Raw genomic sequence first — 24,229 nt, 5'->3', positions numbered from 1 at the left:
ATACGGGAGGGGCTAAAAGTTTTCAGTTTCTAATCATGACCTGGTCTGTCTCATGACCAGCCCTCGTCCCAGAGGCACTCACAGTTGCTTCTTTAGAACAAAAATTTCCAAGGAATTTAAGAGTTCTAGGTCAGGAACTGGGGTCAAAGACCAAATACTAGCAGGAGACAGAGACAGAGACCAGTGTGTGTGTGTGTGTGTGTGTGTGTGTGTGTGTGTGTGTGTGTGTGTGTTTATACATATGTATCTCATTATTTCACACATGCCATCTCACGAGGCTCGTATGAGATTTGTAAAAGTGCCAAGGGCAGGTGTACTTGACCTGTGCGGTAGACCAGGGCAGGTAGTGGAATCATCTCCTATCCAACCGGGAGAAACAGAATCTAAGAGGCAAAAACCAAGGCCCAAGTTCAAAGAGCCAGAACATGGGGCTGCCAATAGCAGCCTTCTCCTCTCCCCTTCTATACCCAAGTCCGCCTAGGGCAGGAGTGGGACAATTCTCAGGGGACTAAGGTAACCGTCTGCTCAGGTAGACATTAAATCGGAGTCAGATCTCTGAGTTTCTCCCATCCTTGAAGCACTGGGGACCTGTGAGGCCTCAAGGCACTTCCTGAGGACCTTGAAACCTGTCCCCCAATTAGGTGTGTCCCCCTGGACTTCTAGAGTCAGCTGCTCCCCAAGACCCCCAGGAGCCAGTCGTGGGAAAGGGACAGATGGCAACCTCACCTTGCTCGAAGGTGGTAACAGCCCTCTCTGGTTTCTCTCTCTCTCCCACCTGCAGACCTGGCCCCCGTTTTGCAGAGTCCCGATGGGAACTGGATGGCCCTGAAGGACGGCACCCTGCCCGCTCCCCGCCTGCTGGCCACACCTAAGAGTGGCACGTTTCAGGCCCTGGAGGCGGCCTCCCACATGGCATCCGCCTACGATGAGATGGGCTCTGACAGCGAGGAAGACTTTGACTGGACTGAGGCCTTGAGCAGCCTGTGCCCACGGCCCCAGGGCCTGTCCAGAAACCTCCTGCCTCAGCCTGCGCAGGTGCAAGGCTTGGCCCAAGGACCCTCAGCCACCTCTGCCTCCTCCAGGCTCTCCCCCAACCCCGAGGCCATGTGCTCTGACTCGGAGACCTCATCAGCAGGCTCCTCCCGGGAAGCTGGCCGGCGGGCCAGGCTGTCCTGGTTGCAGAGGAAGGCCCCCAGGCCCCCTGCAGCTGAGAAGATACGCTTACAGGGAGAGCTGGACGTGAACTTCAACCCTCAGGCAGCCAGCAGGGAGACCTCGGACAGCAGCGAGCCTGAGGAGGCCCCCCACGCTGCAGACCGCAGGGCTAGGAGGTGGAGACGGGCCCGAGTGGGCTCGGAGGAGCCAAGCAAGGAACTGCCTTCCCCTGGCGCCCATACCCAGAAGCTGGACACACGTCAGGTAATGAAATGGGTGCGTACAGGTGCACACATACTTTCCAGTAGCCTGTGCCCTCCTCCACGCACGAGTGGCATAGAGAGCCCTAGGTTAAGAATCCACAGACCCAGATTCTCATCTTGACTTTTGCTGCTGAGGAGCTGGGTGACCGAGACGGATGACACCAACTCTCTGGGGTTCCACGCCTTCCTCTTAGACATGGGAACTTCAAGTTCAAAGTGGATTTGCACAGTGTGGCCCCCGACCAGCACCATCAGCATTACCAGGGAGCTTGTTAGAAATGCAGGTTCTTAGGCCCCACCCCAGATCTGCTCAATCAAAAACCCCGGGAATGGGGCCCAGGCATCTCTCTTGTACTAAGCTCGCCTGGTGATTCTGCTGTGCGTTAAAGTTTGAGGGCCACTGGCTTAGGCTTAAGGGAATGGGGTCTAGAGTCAGCCTTCCTGGGTTCAAAAACAGCTGTGTGACCTTGGGCAAGGCATCCCTCTCGGTCTCAGGTTCCTCCTCTATACAGTGGAAATAATATTCAAACCCACTTCAAAGAATGGTTGAGATGAGTGAAAATGGTAATGTTTATAAAGAGCTGAGCTTTGTCCTAGACACAGCGCAAGGATTCAGTACCTGTGATTTCAACATGATAATTTAGGGCACAATTTCCTAACGTTCTGTGACCCTTTAGTCCACAGCACACCCCGTCTCAGAATCCTGAATGGCTCTGCCCACGTGGTCTTGTTCATGGATCCCCTTTAAGAATATTATTAAAGTTACAGACTCTCTTCCTAGAAAACAATGCACCTGCACCCCCACACACACGCACACACCCCATTTTGTTTACACTTTCAGGAGTTTATATTCTCTAAATACACGCTGCTCATTCCCAGATCTATGCCGTGCCCTTGCCCTCACCTCTTCCTGGCGAAGGGCTGTGATCACCATGGACTGAATACTAAGCTTTGTGGAGCCCACTCTGGCCTTCCCATAGTAATATTTTATACACTCCAAAGTGACACATGTAGCCAGGGATGTTTAGTGACCTTATATAAGCAACGCATTGTAGTATTTGAAACTGAGAGTCTCATGGGAGATACAGTTATGTTGCCTCTGTCTTCTATAGGGACATCCTGGTCATTCACTCGCATTCCTATCAACTTGACCTTTTGCACTCCTGGAGAAACCACACCCACTTCCCGAATGTCACTGCGTCTTCAGCAGTACCCAGCTGCCATGCCCGGCAGTCGTAGTTTGGGTTCCACCAAAAACAGGTCCTGAGTCGAGGATTTGGATGTAGGTTTGTGTGGGAGGAGATCCTTGGAAGCCCATGAGGGAGACAGGGAAGTGAGAAAGGCCAATTAAAGCACGCTATAGGCAAGTAGGGCCCCATCCCACCAGGAATTCTCTGAGAAGCCATGTGATCACAGCTCAGAGTTCTCCCACTAGGAGACACAGGCTCCCATCTCCCATTAGTGGAGAGTGGTCCCACCCAGAGTGGGCACTGACTCCATACACAGCTAGGTTTGCATGAATGCTACCTGAGAAATTCCTCAGATGGAGAAGGAGAGAGACCCAGGTGGGAAACTATCAGTGGGCCACCCCTCACGGCTGCAGGCAACTCATGCAGATCCAGGGAGATGCAGGCTGGGGATGTCACCATCATCTGCTACAGTGACCTTCCATGAGTGTGTCAGCCACATCCCTGATCCTGGGGCCCCCAAGAAAATAGCTGTAGACTCAAAGATCCTCAGATCACAGACTGTGGCATCAGGCCTGCCTGCCCTGCTAATACACTGCCTAGAAAAAGTCCTCGATTTGGTCCAAGCTCTCATTTTCTCCTCTGTCAAACAGGATCATTACAAATCTGCCTCTTGGGATTGTTGTGATGGTAGAGTAGAAATACCAGGTTCTGTGCAACTATGAATCATTGGTACCTAGCTCAAATGGATACTGTTTTCCTCTGGGTAACTTCCCTCGGGGATATTCTTGTCTGCATGATTCACGCGCAGGTATGAAATGCCACCTCTCCATCAGAACTAGGTGCCTAACACTCCCTATTTATTCTGAAACGGCTTGAAAGTTGTCTTCTGGTGTTAATCTTTGCAAGGCATCAACTTGGAGAAGGCAAAGCCCGCAGAAAGGCGCTGGGACGTGTTATCAGCCTCGCTGGTAGTGTCCTCTCCTCCCCACTAGGGGGCGATGACGTTGCACTTCTGGGGACTTCAAAACCGGCTGTCGTGGTCCTCCCTCCTGTTTAGTTTACTAGCGTAGTTCTCTTCTCAAAAGAAAAAATATAGTTTTTAATTATAAAAATATAATTAAACTGCATATTTTCTTAAAGATTTTATTGGGGAAGGGGAACAGGACTTTATTGGGGAACAGTGTGTACTTCCAGGACTTTTTTCCAAGTCAAGTTGTTGTCTTTTCAATCTTAGTTGTGGAGGGTGCCATTCAGCTTCAAGTTGTTGTCCTTCCATTCTTAGTTGTGGAGGGTGCAGCTCAGCTCCAGGTCCAGTTGTCGTTGTTAGTTGCAGGGGGGCACAGCCCACCATCCCTTGCGGGAGTTGAAACCAGCAATCTTGTGGTTGAAAGGACGTGCTCCAACCAACTGAGCCATCTGGGAGGCAGCTCAGCTCAAGGTGCCGTGTTCAATCTTAGTTGCAGGGGGCGCTGCCCACCATCCCTTCCGGGACTCAAGGAATTGAACTGGCAACCTTGTGGTTGAGAGCCCACTGGCCCATATGGGACTCGAACCGGCAGCCTTCGGAGTTAGGAGCATGGAGCTCTAACCGCCCGAGCCACCAGGCCAGCCCCTAAACTGCATATTTTTAAATTATAAATTTTAAAACATCCGGATATAGTTCCCCTTGATCACAACCCTAAATCCCTGTCATCTCCCCCAAATTCACTATAGTTGTATTTGTGCATTCATATCCGTAGAGTATATTTAGAAACATAGTTCTGTAAATGTATCTGTGTGTAATCAAAATCAGCATCTTATTCTCCATATTCTTCTGTCCCCTTCTCTTAACAATAAGTGATGGAGATATCAGCACACACAGGACTACATTCACATCGTACCTGCAAAAGATTACGCCGCATGGTCCCCAAGAGGAGCCTGGGAGTGGGAGTAATCCACCCAGGGTGCAAGTAATAAGGGTGCATTGTCTGTAGAGAATTTTTAAACAAAAACAAATCTAATAAAATTCAGTCTTGTCATTATCACTTTGCACCATGCACAGAACATTCTAAGCAATGCTAGTGATAAAAGACTTTTTTCCTGTTGGGATAGGGTGCTCCCATTGTCCACCCAACCTGCTGGGTTCACCACTGCTCCATGGTGGGGAGGAATCAACAGTCAATAGTTCCCGTGATGATAGAAGTTTAAATTTTCCAGTGGTTGATATTGCAAACAGTACTGCAGAGAATTTCTTTGTGGAAGCCTCTTTATACAAGTACAGGAAGTAGAATTGCTGACTTGAGGCATATATGCATCTTTAATTTTAATGAGTATTGCCAAATTAAGCTCCCAAAACCGCATAGCAATTTACATACCCATAGAACTGTTAGAGTATGTTTTCTCCTATTGTCAACAATACTTAGTTAGTGCTGTCAGTCTGTTAAATTGTTGCCAACTGTATGGGAGGAAAAAAATATATATTTCTCGTTAGTTAACATTTTCATGGTTACTACTGAGGTTGAGCATTTTTTCCTATATTTAAAGCTATTTGCATTTTTTCTCCTGTGAAAGAAGATGGCATGAAATCTGTGGGTCTGAATCTTTTTTCCTCCAACACTCTGAAGCTGATAATCTTAGTGTTGGATAGAAGCCTGAAGAGAGACTAATTTTTCCTTTACATATAACATTTGTCTCTTCTCTTCGAAGTTTGTTTGATTTGTTGTATCTTTAAAAAGCAAACGTTTTGCCAGAATGGTAGGTGTGTGCTCATTTTATGCTGCAGCACATAATATAGACACACTCAGGTGCTTTTTCAACTCAGGAGCATTTTCTTCTGTCACTGTGACTATTACTTCTTCCAGGCCACCCATAATTCCTATGTGGAATCTCCATTCTCTGTCTTCCGTGTCTGTGATATTCTCTTAACTGTTTTCCTGCTTTGATGTTTTGCCTCAACCTCCTAGGAAACCTTCCCAAATTCATCCTCCACATCACTCATTTCTTTTCCCAAGATACATTCTGCTGTTAACTCTCTCCGATTGCAGGTTCTAATCCTGCTGCTGTGTTGTCAGTCTTTCTTCAACCTTTTGTCTCACCCATCTCCCCTTTTCGTCTCATCCTTTAGTCTTTTAGTCTGGGTGCGCGTCCCTTGTAATGTTCTACTCCTCTCTATTGACTCTGTGTTTTATTACCGCCTAATGAAAATGCGAAACTGCGATCAGACATGGGGTCCTGGTTGTTAGCAAAATTTGTGTGATGTGTTTAAGCTAACTTTTGCTTTTTTGCTCTGCAGTATTTTTCCATAGGTTCATGTGAACCTTTTCTGAGTCATTCTTGAACGAGGATAATGCTTTCCCCACCCTGTTCTTTGCCAATATCTAGCATACTCAAGTCATTTCTCCTCTGCTCGCTTAAGATAGGAGTTTTTCCTACTCCGTTGTCTTGCTCTGTGTCTTTGAACAGATGGCTAAGAACTAGCTGCAGTACTGAACATGCGTATGTTGAATAAATGAGTGAATGAATGAATGGAAAACAACAAAAACCACTACATGGCTTTTATAGTCTCCACCCTAGGGCTTTACATTTCATGGCCATACCTCCTAGATGTAGCTTGTCACTGTGGCTAGTTCTTCCCTCTACCTACTTGCAGGTTTGGGGGGAAATACATTTTCTAAGTGGCCATAAAGTAGAGCAGGATTAAGAAGGCTTAGAAGTTAGGCTTATCTTTGGATGCTTAAAAAGCCCTCCCACCACAATAGACGGCTCAGAAGTTGTGTGTGTGTTTGTTTTATGATGATCATTTATCTTACATTCTGGATTATTTATCTTATATTTACTTAACATTGAAGCTGGGTGAATATTGGTGGGGAGAGTCAACGATTATTCTTTGAACAACATTGTTTTGTTCAATGTCATTTCATTATAACGATGAGAATTTAAAAAAATCGACTCCCAGCCAGGGCGACAGTCTGCGTGGAGTTTGTACATTCTCCCCAGGCATGCATGGGTTTTGTCCAGGTACTCTGGTTTCCTCCCACATCCCAAAAATGTGCATCTGAGGTGAACTGGTGTGTCTACATTGTCCCAGTATGAGTGAGTGTGGGGACGTGTGAGGCGATGGAAGGGCGTCCTGCCCAGGGTGGGTTTCCTCCTTGTACCCTGAGCTGCTGGGAGATGCCCCCCGTGACCCTGAACTAGAAAAACTGGATGGGAAAAATTATCTTGTTTTTATTAATCTTTCTTAAATGTATGTATAGCTCACATTTGTTTCAATGTTTAATATTAGAAGTGTTTGGGGGTCTTTCTTTGATGATGGTTTTGTGACCAGAAACATGCTGTAGGAACTTACCTCTTATTTATGTCAATTAGCCTACAGTAAAATTGGTTTCATTATGCGTTACTTTGCTTAAGGTCACAGTTCCCAAGAACCTATCAACAACGCTAAGTGAGGACTTACTGTACCTATTTTTCTTTGGAAATGTAAGTATTTGTTAATCTATTTGATAAATATTACACGGCCAAATATTACTAAGTTAGTTTGAAGCTCTGATGGCTTTTGATAATGATGCTTCCATCCATGTGTACAGTATCACATGTCCTGGGTATCAGATCCCAAAGTCCTTATTGAACTCTAGGGCCATCATTTAGCATTAATGCAATTTTCAATTTAAGTAAAACTTGAGGTGTATCCTGACAACTTTTAGGGTTCCATTCTTAAAGATTCTGCTCAGGTATCACCTATCCCAATTTCTCTTCTGTGACACCATCCACTTCAATCAACTGGGCGAGTCTTCCTTCTCAAAGTCTCACCAAACCCTCACATGTTGTACCCAGTGTGTTACAATGATCTAGTTAGATGTTCCTCTCTCCACCAAGCTGTGGATTCTGCCAGCGCAGGAATGTTTGTCACTCTCACTTTTGAGCTTCGGTGGCCAGCACAGAGCCCAGCAGAAAGTAGGTGCTCAATGTTTGTTTGCCAAATGTGAACTGAATCACCATTGGCTAATTCTTCACGAGTTCTCATGTGATAGAGACATAGGCCAAAGCTAAAGAAAAGCCAACCAGAATTAACATGTTGCGTACGGCGGGGTTTAAATCCCTCGTGAAGATTCTCGTGATCCGTACGCAACGTGTTAAGATGAATCAACAGTTCAGTGTTAAATCTGTTGAGTAAGATGGTAAGAGGAGGTTGGTTACCAGGTGTGAGTTTGTACCACAACAGTAGCAGCCAAACTGTTTGATGGGTAAAGCTCAGTTCCTTAGGCTGATGCTTATTCCTCTGCGGTCTGACCCAGGCCTGTTTTCTTCTTTCCTCCAAGCTCCCCAGTCTCTCCCTTTCTAAGCCTTTTTCCTCTAACTACATCAAGCAGTTTCCATGCATGCTGGGTCTTATTGGTCCTGCTGCTTCCTCAAGAATGCCTGACCTCATGTCTACATATTAAAATGGTCCTCATCTTTCAGGAATCTTCTCAGAGGCCATTCTTCCTGTAGAGCGTCCCCGTAGCCCCAAAGGAATTCCTCCTTCTCGAGCATGCTGACAGCACTGGTCACATCTCATGAGGCCCTCGTCATTGATTCTTGCTCAGGACCAGAAAAAAACAGTCATTTCCAATGGACCTTTTTGTTTTCTTAATCCAGTGGTTCTTTTTCTCATTTCTATAATCTGTTTCCTTCTAAACATCTTTATGTAGGCAGGTTTCTTCGGCATTTGTCCAATTACAAACTGTATCAAGCAAATTTGATACACAGACATCATAAAGAATGAAAGAATCTGTCACACATCTTTTCAGCAAAGCAGGATTGTCCGGATTCTTGTTGTAAAATGTGTGATGAAGTCCTTCCTGTTGAATGAAATGAAATGAAACTAAATGAAAATACCATCACTTTCTTTTGTCTTTATTGAATACACTGTTTACTCACTGATTCTTGAGTTTGAGATAATTCACCTAAGACATTATCATCTAAAGACTCTTAGTCTTAGGTTTGACGTATACAATCAACTTCACCATCTTTTGAATTCGTCTTCTGAGTCATCTAATGAAATGTTGTTCTCTGTCAGATTTTTCTTTGCCATTATGAAATTTTGAATTCTCGACTGGATGCAATGAACAAAAAGCTGACAGAGTGATGATGATTTATTTCGCTATTGAATCATCCTTGTAGGCAATTCTATGTTTCTATTTTATTATCTTAGTCTCTTTTAGCATAATTGGGAATCACTGATGAGTAATAATGAAAGATATTTCCCAGGATGATGAAATAGCAAAATATTTCAAAAGATAGGGAAAATATGGTCACAAAGATCCCATCACATACCTTAGATTTATAAAAAGGCCTAATGAACCCATATAGTAAATGCAAACTAGAATGAGTTTTATTTTATTGAAAATATAAGTCAATTTTCTCTTTGTTCTTTGGAAGCCCTTCATAAAAGAATAAAAGCCACGAAATATCAAGCCTTATAAACAGATCGAACAGCTCAGAGAGGAAACTCAAAAGCTAAAATTGGACCTGATGGTATGCTGAGGGTTATCTGGTTCACATCCCACACACATCTGTCTAAGGCCAAGAATAGAGTGACTGTCAGAGTCTCCGTGTCCTCCTGGAGTTCTCCAGGCCTGGTCAGAGCTCTACTCGCAGAAGGAGCTTAGGAGAGTTTCACCAAGTGGATAGTAGGAACCAGAGATGTCATTATTAAGCCGGAACTGTAATTGCCAAAGGGACTGTCTCACAGTAGTCCTTCCCTCTGTGCAAGGACCTCGCTCCATCTCAACACCTTTGCTCTTTGCCTAGAATCCTGGTCTTCGCTCTCTCCCTTTTAGCTGAGTAACTGCTACACTTTGAATCTGAAATCAAATATGGCTTCCACCAGGCAGACTTCCTGAACCCCGGCCCCTCCCAGGAAGTGCCCCTTAGTGGGCTGGCAGAGCCTCGCTTCCCACCCACCCCTTTCTGAGCACTCACCGTAGTGACGGTTAGTATGTAAGGCTTTAGTGTGTCTCCTTCACTAGGGGACAGCGGGGCTGTGGCCAGGTATACACAGTGCTGCCCATGGTGGGTGCTCGGTACTTTGTGAATGAAAAGCAATGAATGGATTCAAACATGTTTCCAAGTACAGATGCTCGCCTGCCTGAACCCTTTAACAAGGTGTTAAAATGCATGTGTTTGAGAAAGTAAAAAAGTGAAAGGCTTCTGTAGAGGAAGCAGATCAGGTAAGAGAGTCGTCACTTTCCTGGGCAATCCTTCACAGGCGGTCGTTGGGGACAGCAAACAACACGAGTGCAGCAGAGGCATCCTCAACTCATGATTCTGGTTTTTATTTAGGTGTCGGGTGATTTATCAGACACCGACCTCAGCAGTGAGGCTCGAAACCCGCAGACCAGCACAGACAGCACGGAGGAAAAAGTAAGAAACAGGCTGTTCAAGTTAGCAATGAAAATGAGCGAGAAGGAGACTTCTTCAGGGGAGGACCAGGAGTCCGAACCCAAGACAGAGTCTGAGACCCAGAAGGAAAGTCTGTCCTCTGAAGACAACAGCCAGAGTGTCCAGGAAGAGCTGAAGAAGGTAAGGGCCGTGAACCACCTCCAGACAGCTTGGCTCCTGCAGCTGGGGGTGGAGTGGGGAAAGGGTCTGTATTTGCACAGAAATGTGCATGACTCCCAAAGAGCTCCCTAAAATGGCCCTCCCTGTGCACTGGAGAGAGCCCAAGAGAACCCTTCTTGATTGGCGCCGAGTGGTTCCATCAGGACACCAGCACTGTGTGTCCTGGGGACATCTTCCAAGACCTGTCATCTCCTACTTACTATCCTTCATCCAGACAGCCCGTCGGTCTCAAGCCTATATGTTAGTGTCCATGACCTCTCATTGGTAAGGAGCGGTGTGATTTCCCTCCCCACCCTCTCCCTGAGGAATTTTGCTTGTGGATTGGGAACATTTAGCCACCCCACTTTTAGTCAATGATGAAACTTCATTCCATGGTCTTTGTGTTAAAGTAGCCTCTGGATCATTTGTCTCTGTAGTTTCCAGATTTGGGTTTATTTGCCTTAGCCTCAGAATCCATTTTCAAACAAACCTGATGTGGAATCCCATTAACAGACAAAAACACTGCTGCTCTTACGTCCCCAAAGCCCAGCCACTTGATCTTCAGCCCCACCCTCCTCCTCCCCTCTGACTCCCACCAGCCAGCCCCTGAGTTCCAAGGGACATTGTTTGAAAACCATAGACGATAGCCCCAACCTCTGGCAGAAAGAGTTCCCGAGTCCCTGCCTCCAACGCACACCTGGCTTCTCTACAGCTTCTCCAAGTACGTTCCTGATAGACTTGGCCACTTTAGAGTTGGGACAGCCCAGCTGCCTCCAGTGGAAGGGGATGACACTAACATTTGTTGAGTGTCTCCTGTGTGCCTGCTGTTTTGCACATGTTGGTTAGTTCATTTAATAAATCCATCGAAGTATTAGGTTAGTGCAAAAGTAATTACAGTTTTTGCAATTATTTTTAACCTGTTAAACCGCAATTACTTTTGCACCAACCTAATAGATGCAGCCCTTTGTGCAGATGAGGAAACTGAGGCTAGTCATGAAGGAACTTGCCCAAGGCCCACAGCTAGTAGGTTTCAGAGCTGGGGCGGCATCACACATCTGCGTGGCCTCAAATCATGGGCTCCTTCCTTTACAATGACTTGCCTCTTCGGTAACTCAGATACAATCTTATCTTGAAAAACCTAGATGTCTTTGCACTTGTGATCAGTTTTTTCCTGTGTTGAGAATATGCCAAAGGAGCCAACAGGTTGCTGGCAACCCATGTGCACAGGTGAATGAGGCCCCTTCATCTGCTCAGCAGCCAAGTTGGGGTACCGTGGCATAGCCAGGCCAATGTCAGAATGACCACAGGTCAGGAGCAGGCCCACAGGGACATGGGGACTGTCCTCCATGGCTGAGCCCCTGAGCCCTCCAGCATCTCAGACTCTGCCTTTCACTCATTCCCGTCCCACCCTCCATAAACATGGAGTCCTCACTCGTAAATCTGCCAGGCCTCCTGCCTGTGGACAGTGTCCGTGTCTTTCCTCTGGCGTGTCTGTGGGTTGGAGAGCAGAACTTGGCCTTCACAAGCAGCCGCTCCCTGGGATGTGGGTTCCCACCCATCACTTCCTCAATGGTAGCGGGCTCTGATCCTCCCTGTTACTTGAACCCACGCCCCGTCACATTTGTCGGCTAGAGCTGAGAGCCAGGTGGTAACTGAAGAGTATCACATTGTTTCCTACAAGGGCCTTGCATCCTCTGGCTTTGCTGCCTGGTGGTCCCAAGGCTCCAGAAACTCATGCTGTGCCCGTGGCATGCCAGGCCCTGATGAGTCGTACACTGCCACCACCGTCAGCTTGCAGGCCTCACCTTCTGGAGGCAGAGCCAGCAGTCTGTGCAGTGCTCTCCTGGGCAGAAGGTGAACAAGTAAAGGAGGAGCCACAGGGGGAAGGTGGAGGGGCGGATCCTGGGCACGTTGACAACCCCCCATCCTGCCCTGAGCCCTTGCTGAGGAGGAAATTAGGAAGTTTTTCTTATTCAAACTCCCAGATGGGTCAAAGTTCACATCTTTCCCCCAGCCTACCATGAATCAATGAATTAAATATCAACCAGGTATCCATTACTGTATGCAAAAATCCATGTAGCCAACAGAAAGGATAATTAGTACATTTTCCTCCAGGCATGGGCTACTCTGATGAAAGGAAAACAGAAATTCAGGTTTACATATTGAACGTTAGTTAGAATCAGAAGGGCATAGAGATAGGCTTCAGGATTAGACTGAGTTTGCAACACAACCATGCAATTTACAGACTCTGTGGACTTTGGTTAACGTCTTAACTCCTTGCCCCTGCTTAGAGCAAAGCAGTGCCATTCCTTGCCTGCTCACTACCCTCCACCTCTGAACTGTTCTCCCCATCCCTCCAGGCCCTTCTTAGCTTCTCCAGTTCTTTTCCCACTGGGCAGCGGAGCTGCTCCCAACATGTTGACAAGCCCACGTCTGTCTTGTTTTTTAATTGATTCCCAAGGCCCCACCCTGGTCTTCATTGTTGATTGAATAAACACATCACAGCCTCATCTGCAAAATAGGGATAATCGTACCCCTGATAGGGTTGTGAGGACTGAATTATGCAGCGTAGGGCTTAGCGTATAGCAGGAGCCCAGCAGATATTAATTGTATCTCCTTTAACAGCCTCAAAGAAAATCAACTTCCCTGCCACGAAATAACACCCACCAGCTGGCACCAAACAGCCTAGTGCATGTTCCCAGTCCACACTGGCAGTGCCGAGCCATAGGTCTGGAAGCCCATTCGGTGCTTCGTCACGCTATGCAGGATGCAATGGGAAGACAGTGCATCAGAAACCCCAGGTTCCCATGGTCAGGATCAGAATAACCGTAACTTCCCCCTGATCCAAGCACAACTAGTTTGTACACTCACACGCACGCGCACACACTACAGTTGGGGAGTGGATCTGAACGCATGGCTGTCCCAGAAGCTGTCAGTGCTCACCTTCTCTGTTTACCGTGGTCATGCACTGGCCCAAAGTCCAACTGCCTGAGGCAGCGGGCAGGGGCTCCTTGGACAGCAGAAGGCAGGCTGGGTGTGAGAGAACTCAACTCCCCGGGAGCAGCCCTCACCAGTGACTGATGGGAAGAGTGTACATACTCCAGCTCCGGTGTCCCTGTTGGGTGGTGACCCTGGGACACGAGCTGCACACTGAGCAGACTGAGCTCTCGGCACCCACAGCGATTGATACACAGAGTGATAAGACAGTCTTCACTGCCTCCTTTCTCTGTGCTGCCTCACTTCCCCGCTCCCCCACCCCTGTTTCCTGGGCTCGCCTCCCAGCTAAACTACATGCTCTCAAATCCCTGTCTCTGAGTCTGCCTCTGGGGAAAACAAAACAGACTGAGACAGTAACCAAACAGAAGGGTCCAGGTTCACAAATACTCACATCGATATTGTGACTTAGCAGTGGAACAATCCCAATGCCTAAATGGCTGCCAGTCGCCTTTGTCTTACCAAGAGGGGCTTTGCCTAATACCAGATGTCACTGTCCCTCCTGCCCCCACCAGTGGCCCTGCTCTCTGGGAGCCAAAGCAGAGGAACATGCATGTCCTCATAGACACAGTGCCATCGGTGGCAATTCAGTGTCCTTGGTATGAAAACCCACCTAGGAATGAGGGCTTCAGAATCCTGTCCAGAAGCAGAAGAACCATTCTAGAAATATAGTTCTTCTTGACTGGAGGGAGCCCTTTGCTGTGGGCAGACTTGGCTCTGGAGTCGGCTCACTTGGGCTGGGTGTTGGGAGACCAGTGATGACTCCAGGATGGTCACTGCCATCTGCACTTGAACTAGCTGAAGGATGGGCGTGTAGAGTTTGAGGTCAGCCCAGTAACCTCCTGGGACCTGGATTCCCAAAGGTTCATGGTTGTTCTTTAAGTCAGCTTGGTTCCATTGAGCCTCAGTCGTCAGCCTCCCAAACCATGGGGTCCTTGGAGCCCCGGAACAAGCACTTGCTTCTCTTCTACCACTGGGCAGGTGGCCGTGCCAATGGCTCTGGCTAACGTGGTTCTTAGATCCATTTGCCTCTAGGGATGCAGGTCCCGTGTCCCTACAAGAGGGGCACAAAGAGTTTGGAGCCCACATTCAGGAGCTGAATCTCCCACAAGCCCCTCATCATCCCAGGCTTGGAGCAGTGGTCCCCAAGGTACCTTCTGGCTTCAAAAATCCCGTGGGTCTAGATATGTCACAGATTAAATGGGTTGTTATTTCCTGACATAAGTATCATTTATGACACTTTGTATGACAGACAGTGTCCTACGTGTCAAGCTTTTGGAACATGAGTGTTTGTTGAAGGTGCAAATTAGTCAATTCTTACAATATTGTCAAATATGTACATCTAGTATCCTGCAAGCATTTTATTTAAAGTGTCTTTGTTTATTATTATCACAAGTCGCTGAGTCATTGGGCTTTATTTTCACAAGGGAGTCACAGACCAGCTGATGTCTCCCATATTTATAGTTTCGTGGAATAATTCTCATCAAAGTACTGACACTTCTCCAAACTAAAGTGTCTTTCGAGGTGAATTTGTTCATCTTCTCATGGCAGCTCCCCATTTACTAACATCAGATCACATGGAAACACAATCCTGGTCAGTGACAAGGAGACAGGTTTATTGAATGTTGTCTGAGAAAACCCAGCACCTTGGGTTTCTGAAGTTTCAAGTGTTTGTGAGAAACTTTTTGTTGATATCACAGTGTTGACGTAACATCAAGGATTGTCCATCTGTATCTCACCCTTGCAGAATAACCCCCCATTCCCCAGAGGATTCAATGTCTTTCATCCCAGGTAGCATTTGATTGTAGAAGAGTGTCTTCATCTTTAGTTGGTGCTGAAGCGAATGTAGTGTGAGGTACTAACTTCTACCTTGCAAACTACACTGATCTCAGTCGGCCTGTACGCCTGTTGAAGAATTCACACCTGTCTTCTAACTTTCTATTTAACTGTTGTCCTAGGAAAACAGAGAAGCTTTAGCTGTCCACTTAGAGCTACAGCTCTTAGCCACCGTGCTGGAACAGGTGAGGCGGTTTCATTGCACGCGTGTCGTCACTGGCTTCACTCATGTTGTCACGGCTTCATGCATTCCCACAGCTGTGTCCTGTGTGGGCAGGGAGGAGGAAGGGGGGCCACCTGGCTGAGGAGACAGAGTCCCAGGTTCTCTGCTAGGTCACTGGGACGTCAGCAGAACGTCTTCCTCTCTAGGAAAGGGATGGACTGAGCACTAGAGAGGAAGAGGGTCCAGAACCCCAGTGCAATGCAGGTGTTACCTGAAGGCCAGGAAAAACCGATGTTGCCTCCACCACAGCAGTAGAACGGGACATAGGCCAGATGTGGTTTGAGGAGAGAAAGGCAGTGTAGCTCATTTATCCTAAGGGAAAACTGGACAAGCAGCCAAGGATATCTAGCACTATATCCAACAATAAGGGGCTCTTGGGGAATTGGGGAGGGTGAGGTCCAGAAAACATCTGAACATAGGCACTGGAATAGCAAAGACAGATTGGTCCAGATACAAGTAAGAGAGTGAATTTGATGTCAGAAAGTTTGTTTTATGTTCGAGCTTTTCTCTCCTCTCTCTAGCTCTCCGGACTAAAAGGCAAGTTTGTCTTCTGAAAGTGAGCGGATAATGGAATTAGAGTTTCAGCGTTTTGGAGAGGGTGTGAAATGGCTATTGCATAGAATAGGAGAGAAAACAGTGTTTAGAGATAGAAAGGATCCCCAAGCAGCAATAAAAACTTGGGTAAGGTCAGAGATCACGAATATTTACCTGCGACAGAGAGTGAAAGGATATAGCAACCTTGAATGCAAATAAATGCAAAATAAACATCCACTGTATTCGAAGGAAAGGTCTGTTAGTATCAGATGTATTCATAAATCCACATCATTCAGCATAATTACACAGTACAGCTCAAGTGGTTCTGGGATTTACACTACAACTCCCCGTGTCAGGAGCTTGTAGTTTAGCCATTAATTTGCCATGAACTAAAATTTGCAGATGAATCTCAAACCAGATTGGGGGAGGAAGGGAGATATAGGGGAAATTAATTCCATCCATAATAGGAGCAAAAGATGTGAAATTAAAACTTAACGAGAAAACCACAGATTTCCAAGAAACGTAGCAGTTTGCTGGTAAGGAGGATGAATTGTTCCAAAATTAGAGTAGACATTTAATGGAATTCAAATCAAAATCCAAACGGGATTTTTTTTTAACTTTCCAAAAGGATTTTTGAAATTATCTGATAGAATAAAATCAAGAATAATTTAGAAATGTTTAGAAAAAAATAAAAGAGGAATGAAGAGGGCCTAGCTATTAAGATATCACATTATGTCTTTAAAGGCACAGTAATTTGTGAATATTGATTTAAGATACAATGAGATAGTCCAGAGGATAGCCTAGAATATACTAAAATTTAACTCATGATTTATCTTAATGATTTCTACCCACCTCTCACCTCTAGTTGTGAAGAGATCACTTCCTAATAAATAGTGCTGGAACAAATATTCACTTGTTCCTTTGGGGAGGGGAGAATGTGGCTAGAGGGGAAGGTGCTTAATTTTCATGCCAATGGAGGAACAGATGGACCTTCCTGGTTTGTAGGCCAAGTGATACTTACAGGAGACAATAAAGACTTACCTGACTTCCTGTGGGAGACGTGCTGCCACAATCCTTGTTCATTTACCATTTAGTCAACAAATAATGGTTGAACTATTGTACGAGCCACATAACAGTAGACATAAGAGAAGAAAGTTCCGTGCTTTCGGGAATGTACCTTCTGTTGGAAGAGAGCTGATAAATATGTAAATACGTGCAGGGGAAGATGTCAGATAGTGCTAAGTGCTAAGAAGAGTAAGCATGGCAGTCATGGCAGCGAGTTGGAAGGAGGAGGGGTCCTGGCTGGTCTGGCCCTTTCTGACCAAGTGTCTTTCTTGGCTGAGACCTGAAGAACAAAAAGGAAAAAGTCAGGCAGAGATCTCAGGCTTACCAGGCAGAGGAACCCCAGGCAAAGCCTTAAGGTGAAAATGACCTTGACAAGTTCAAGGAACAGATTTAAGATCCAGGGTGGCTGGAGCAACGTGGCCAAAGGTAGAGTGGTGGGAGAAGGGAGAGAGGGCAGGGGCCGGAGCAAGCAGGGCCATGTGGGCCGTGCAGAGAACTTCAGCTTTTATTCTGGGCGAGGTAGAAAGCACCTGGAAAGTTTCAGCAGAAAAGGAACAAGGAGGACCTCACATTTAGGAAGATCACGCTGGCTGCCATGTGCCACTTCCTTTCCTAGTGAACAAGGAAGATGGTTTCATGGCTCGTTGAGTTTCTTCAGAGCTGAACATGTGCCCTGGGGAGGCCCTGGTTACTGCCAGCAGTGGGGAAATATTTGCAGTCAGTATCAGGAACCATTTTTTTGGAGGAATAGCCAGGATACAAAAGCGAAAAATATTGATGACCGTGATCACCTCCTTGGCCAGGAAAGGAAGTCCTGTGTGCGCTACACCTGCCAGGGAGGGCTGGTCACAGGTAATGGCCAAAGGTCCTGAAGTGGCCTTGCTCAGGTGGCCCACATCAAGCCACAGGGACTCCCCCCAGGAAGGGCAAGAAAAGGACCCAAGGGAAACAGACAAACTAGTAGTGGGTTTAATTCTGGAACTACACTGCAAGTAGCACATTTAAAAATTTTTATTTCTGTAATCACCATTAAAAAAAAGAAAATCTTATTTCTTTCCTAAATGGTTTGACCATCAAAACCTAGATGCTTTCAGGAAGCACTCCTAGAGGTCAGTTCTCCAATCTCCGTCGTGCTTCGTTGTGTCAGTTTGTTACATGTGCTAATTTATTAGGTTCATGCTCCAATTTCTTTCCGAACTTCTGTGCCGTCCTCTTTCATCAAGTCACTCTTCAGGGACACAAATCTGTTGGTGGAGAATGTATTTTGATGGGTTGTAGAGGCCGTGCCGGAACGCCTTATGTTTCACGAGAGCTAAAACATATTTGCACTGAATTTTCCTAGCAGATTTCTGTCAACTATTTAGGAGGACATATGGAGTTTCATTTCTTACGTTTGAAAAAAAAAAAAAAAAAATACAAGAAATCAGGGCATTTGGACAAGTTTCCTTGCTTGCTCTGGTGGTTTGATAGAAGCATTTCATAAAGCCAAGGCAGCATCTGTAACATGGGACCGAAAAGTAATGGGCAGACTGTGACGTCTGGGTCCCACGCAGAGCAGATTTTCTTACAGACCCCATTCTTTTTCACTTGCATTGTCGTTGGTGGCTCACGCCCAGGGAGGCTCAGAGAGGCATAGAAAGGAGCTTGTCCCTCAGGAGATCTCAAGCTCCAGCGTGTGGCTGGGCTGTTGGTGTGCCAACTCAACGAGCTCATTCTGACTGGTGTTACGACAACCTGAGGACTTCCCGTATTAGGCCCTCCTCTCACTGACCGACTGATTGTTCACGGACCTGCTCATTCAGTGTGATTCTAGTCCATCCTCACTTTCTACAATCCATTGGGTCTCGGGAATCATACATGTGGAGAAGGTGATGTGACAGGTGGGAAAGAACGTGGACTTTGGAGACCAGAGTCTCTGGGCTCACAGCCCTGCTCAGCATCTTCTTCACCAAACATGGTTTCTTCCTCTCTAAAGAGGGGATGAAAACCATGCCAGGTGGTTGTGAGGGTTACATGAAATTGTGAGAAGCCTAGAGGCGTAGCTGGCATAGGAAGCACCCACACTGACTTTGAACGGGCTTCTTTCTCTCTTCTCCTCTTTCCCTAAAGGGATCTGTGGAGCAGCGGTGAGCTGGGCAGAAGGTGAGGCCTCCTATGTGTTTTGTGCAACTTGAACAGCCAACAGACTTTTCTACTCTGCCTGGAATTCCTCCACGCAGGCCACCCCTTTGTGTCCTAACAGGTCTTCAGATGACCCCTGTGAAACTTCTTTCTGTTACATGGGATGTCCCCTGTCTCCTCCTCGGCCCCTAAAGAACGTTTCATTTACCACACGTCTGAAAGGAGAACTGCAGGCCCCCACACTGTCTTGTTTTTACGAAAGCCAACCATGAAGGTTGTGTCTCCTCCAAACCCACTCGCGAAACCTGACATCAGAAATAATGGATTCCAGATAAAGACTAAACACATGACTTGGAAGTTACCCCATTTGGGCATTTGGCAATTGCTCAGTCTCTTGGGTTATGAGAAAGATCTTTGAAATATTATATGTTTCCTTATTTCAAAAGCCTAATGAAACTTTCATCCTCTCCTGGCTTTTAAATCTCCTTTAATGGTACCAGTTTCTTCCAGAGCGCTCAGCTGGAAAGCACAGCAGCGTCTTTCCATCTCCCCCTTCTTCCCCCCATAGCCACAGTGTTCTCGGTTCTCTTTCCAGAATATTGTGCCTTTCGTCCTTTTATTCCCATGGCAGACACCCCACCTCAGGCCCTTGTGACCTTTGATTCAAGTTGTAGCGATCATTTCCTGTGCTTTTCTCTGCCTCTGATTCTCCCAGCCCTAAATCTCTCCGTCTGGCAGTCAGAACTACGTTTCTAAAGCATAAGCCCCTCAGGCTGGCGTGTTAAGAGTCTGGGTTTTGAAATCGGGTGGCCCTGGGTCCAAATCCCGGCTCCTTCAGGCCAAACCCCATCACCTCTCTGAGCCTTCGTTCCTCACCTGTGAGACAGAGTGGTCCTAATGCCTGCATCATAGGGCGGTGAGGAGGGTTACATGAGGTGAGGCAAATAAAGTGCTTACCCCAGAGCCTGGCACACGGTCAGCGCTCAGTAAACGACGGCTCTGATAACGAGCAGCACGCGCCCGCAGTGATGCCTGCTCGCCAGCAGTGCAACACTCAAGCTGCTGAGCTGGGCATTCCGGGCCTGCCTCCGTTTTCCCATTTGTCATCCTCTGCACGCCCTGGGCTACAGTAAGAGAAAAAGCATATCTTGCAACCAAGTTGGCATTAAGATTCATATATTAACATTAGGTATTAAAACATGTTCCTGGACCTAAGATTTCATTTCTTTTCCTTCCAGTTTTAAAAGAAATTAAAAGATGTTCATGGGCCCCTAAAAAAGTGGTGGGGCCCAGACGTCAGGCCCGCTGCGCCCAAGGGGAAGGAGGCCCTTTGTCAGATCCTGCAAAGTGGCAGTCCCCTTGCCACAGCCCCTCCCTGTTTTGAAGATTGGCCCCGGGGCCTCAAAGCATATAGCCTGCCTCTGTACCCCACAAAAATCCTCGTGGCAGTGTCCCTTCAGCTTCCACCTGTCTAGCCTTTTAGCTGTTGTTATGAGTACACATCAGAACAGTGTCCAAGGTGGAGCGAGGACCAGCCTTTGTTCTGCCCCAGATACCTGTCCACATCATTTACTACTCAGCGCTTTTTCCCACGTTGTGTTGCGTTAGAGTATAGCACATCAAGACGTATATCAAGTCTCATAAGTAATTACCCCAGGCCTCTGTGGCCACCCCAGGCCATCACACACAGCCAGACACCAGATGTGTTTTGGCCCAGCTGACACAGCAGGTGTGCACGCCCAAGGGTGGGGCTGGGGCTGGAACCAGCCCTCTGTTGCCCCAAAATATTCCCTTTCTATTCAGCCAGGCACCTAATGAGCCCTGCTGCTCACACGTTCACAAGCCCGAGCCATTCTGGTAAGCAATATTCCTGTTTATTCCAGCTCGAAATGAGCTGGCATTTCTTTGTCCCACACGAAACTTTGAAATGAACAGTGTTGGTGGGGAAATCACAGGAGAATTTGCAAGAATTGCTAATAAATAGATCTATTTGGTGTTGAAAGTGCAACTACTTTCTTCTTTAGAGTTCTGTAGACTCCTCCAGGCAACCCTTTGCATTCTGCATGTCTCTGGAAAACAGTTTATAAGGAAGAGTAAATAGAGGGCGATTTTGTTTTCTAGCAACTTGTTTAATAGGAAGAGAATATGCCTGGGGACAGAATGCAGAGATTGCTAAGGCTAAACTTTGTGAGCAGTGAGACAAAAGGAAAGCAGTCTTGCTCTGCCCTGCAGTCCCCAGAAAGAAACAAATGATGCAGCTTGCATATACAACTTGGGTCCTGACCAGGTCTTCTTCTTTCTTGGGTCCGTTGAAGTGGCCACTGTGGCAGGGCCCCGACCTCGGAGTGGTCCCTCCCTTTCTTACAGGTCTGCATTGGTCCCATTGTTGGTTAGACTCAGGCAGGAAGCATGAGTCTTTCCTGAGGTAGGTGCTTGTTTCACTGCCTTGGTGGTAAGTGATGGAGAACACCCCCTTCCGCCAGGGGTAAACAATGGGTGCTTCTTCTCACCTCTGTACCCTGAGTGCTGGCCTGTTAACCTCAGTCCCAGTGGTGGTGAAGTTGACGTTCTGGATGTGATCTTCCACGTGGGGCTGGGACACAGACTGAGCCCTAGAAGGGGATACTCAGGTCACTCACTGAGGGTGACCGTCAGTGGTGGGGAGACTGAGGAGCAAACACGTCCCCTGCTGGGCCACCAGCTGGAAGCATGGGCCCCCCAAGTGAAGTCCCACTGGCAGACACTGGCCATTTTTAAAGGGAGTTGCGATTGTGTCTGGCACTTGATAAAAGCGGTTGTTTAATTTGTATTTCTGTGCTCACTAGCAGGTTGGATTTGGTTACTGCGTGGACTCCCAGCCATGGCCGGTCCGTTGTCTGTAGGGCCCTTGGCCACAGTGTTGGAGCCCAACCTTCCTGGCAGCTGATTTGCTCCACACTTTCATCTTTCCCTTATTTGATACCATGAAACTGTCGCATGTGATCCGTCTTGTAATTAATATCTGGAGTAATGTCAGCTACTGTAATAGCTCTGGCTGGCTCTCAAATCGTGCTCGTTTGTGCCATTCAGCGCGTGCCTCCAGGGCTGTGAGCTATAAAGCAGAAAGGAGCCTTAGCTTTTCATTTGTGCCCCACACACAGCACCCATGAGTCCCCACCAGCTTTTCATCTGAATACCCCGTCCAGTGCCACATGCAGCTTTATTTAACATAAACTGTAGAAGGTGCTTTGTACTTTTAAATCTAGATTGGGCAGGGAACTGGCCATTTGCATAACAAATCAGTGGTGGCCCTGTAACAGATCTAATCTCTGTTATTGGGCCAGTGAGTAAACAAGGAACAGAGAGGTGAGCTAACTAAATCCCAGTTATCTTCACTTCTGGTGGGTGCTGTGTCGGCTCCCGCCCCCACGTCTGAGCCCACGTCTGTGTCACAGACAAGAAACACGTGATCCCCTACAAGTGCTTGTGGATTCCAGTTTGTATTTTCCAGTAGAGAGCAAGACTGGGGCACCCACCAGACAGACACATCTTGTCCAGTTTTCACGTAATTATTTTTCAACCACTTCCCCCAGCTGGAGGTTAGTTCCCTTCTGAAGTGATCCAGACCTTGAACCAGACCACAGAGCACAGAGAAGCTGTGGTGCTCTCTCAATAGACTCAATGGCAAATGCAAATGACTTCAGGGGCCAGGAAAGTGTCACCACATCAGGTGGCTGGGGTAGGGCTAAAGGCATGCCATGAGGGCAGGGACTTTATCATTGTCCACTGCTTGTCCCAGTACCTGGAGCAAAGCCTGAACGCTATGGACCCCCAATAAAGTATGTAGAATGAATGGTGGGGCCCATAGAAAACTGGGACATGTGTATCCCACAGCTGGCACTCTTATCAGAAATGCATGCCTCTGGGCAATGTTTGGCTTCCAGCTTGCAACTCCTATCATTGAATAAACAAGGCTATTTATGGATTGAATGGAACAATGACTACCAAGCAACATCAACGTCCAACTTGTTGTTTAGATAGCATATGTTCAGCTAGACTCAGGACGCAGAGACGCACCTTCTGAGTCCTCCCATTAATAACCTTGGCCTGTTAATGCCCCTGGATTAACTGGAAGTTAGTGTGATGTTCACACTTTCCCTCCCATTGCATTGTGATTCCCTCCCGCCCTTTTTTTTTTTTTTTTTCTGAATTGCTTAGTCTTACGTCTTTCTTTTCAAAAGAGGTACAAGGGCACCTCTTCTACCAAATAAGGGGCAGACTTTCTAATACATGCTTTATTTATTAAAAGAAGGGTAACAAATCTGCTTTCACATGTAAAACATAGCCTTTTCTAAAATAGACGTAAGCAACCAGTGGTAACTGTTTCATGCCCATCATTTTGAACCCAATTCATCTCCAAAATCTGCCATGTCGAGACCCAGGGTCCTGGATAGTGGAGGACAGCCTTTGAAAGTTTTTCCCATGGTGAAGAGTTGGCCCTGGCTGCTCCCTTGGACACTGCCCTTGTTCGGGTGGGTCTGTGTCACCTTCCCTTCACCCCCTTCTACTGATATCCCAACCCCCCCACTTTTTTTCTTTTGGTTTGTAACAAAGTCCCTTGAATCAAAAGGAGTAAAACTGTTGGGTCAGTCAAACAGCTGTTGTGACATAGGCTGGAGAGGAGCCCACTGAGCACGTGTGCCCTAACCTTGGGATGGATTGACAGGTATGAGACCATGTGCCTCAGCATGGAAGCCCAGAGCCAGCTTCTAGGCTGTTGGATGCAGTCACTGACTTGTCACTTAGACACTTTGATTCCCTAGTGAAGTGGGAGGGCTATAGACAACATCCTCAAGTGAGATAAAACCTACAGCAGAATCTACTTGGAGAAACAAACTTTGCAAAATCAAACCATAGCTGTCATTAATATGTTAGCCCAGTACCAAAGGCATTCAAATTCTGTGTTTTCTTGAAACATTTTACTGGTCAAAACAAACAACAAAACAAACAAAAAATATGCGTGTGGGCAATATTTGACTTCCAATTTATAAACCCTGTGATGAGGTAAATAAAATTGATTGTAGATGGAAATCATTACTGCCAAGCAACATTGATCTTCAGCGTATTGGTTGGTGCTATATATGCTCAGATGAACTCAGAGATGCAGATAATTCTTTATGGTTGAAGACCTTCTGCTCCATTAATGACCTATGCCCAGATCTGGACTAATTGTAATTTTGAGCCATGAATGAATGTAAAAGCTAGAAGTGACTTGTGTCAGTTAGGAATATGTTCAGCCACAAAGAGCA

The 24,229-nt window shown here is 46.8% G+C and overlaps 1 protein-coding gene across 4 annotated transcripts in view; it reads left to right on the top strand.

Moving 5' to 3' along the window:
- The window catches only part of MYRIP (myosin VIIA and Rab interacting protein), a 224,954-nt gene that overhangs the window by 183,555 nt on the left and 17,170 nt on the right, over positions 1 to 24,229 (top strand). For 3 of the 4 annotated variants that reach the window (XM_019727578.3, XM_019727576.3, XM_074312580.2), the window contains 3 exons: positions 782 to 1,419; positions 9,911 to 10,150; positions 15,121 to 15,183. In XM_019727578.3, the coding sequence (XP_019583137.3) occupies positions 782 to 1,419; positions 9,911 to 10,150; positions 15,121 to 15,183 (941 nt within the window). The remainder of the gene's footprint in view (positions 1 to 781; positions 1,420 to 9,910; positions 10,151 to 15,120; positions 15,184 to 24,229) is intronic. The other variant, XM_019727577.3, reaches the window with a different exon arrangement.

The sequence above is a fragment of the Rhinolophus sinicus genome, chromosome 5 (assembly GCF_057876585.1).
Source record: "Rhinolophus sinicus isolate RSI-liver-muscle chromosome 5, RSI-T2T, whole genome shotgun sequence".
NCBI classification, from domain to species: Eukaryota; Metazoa; Chordata; class Mammalia; order Chiroptera; family Rhinolophidae; genus Rhinolophus; species Rhinolophus sinicus.
The sequence above is the reverse complement of the archived record's forward strand: the minus strand, read 5'-3'. Positions and strand labels throughout refer to the sequence as shown.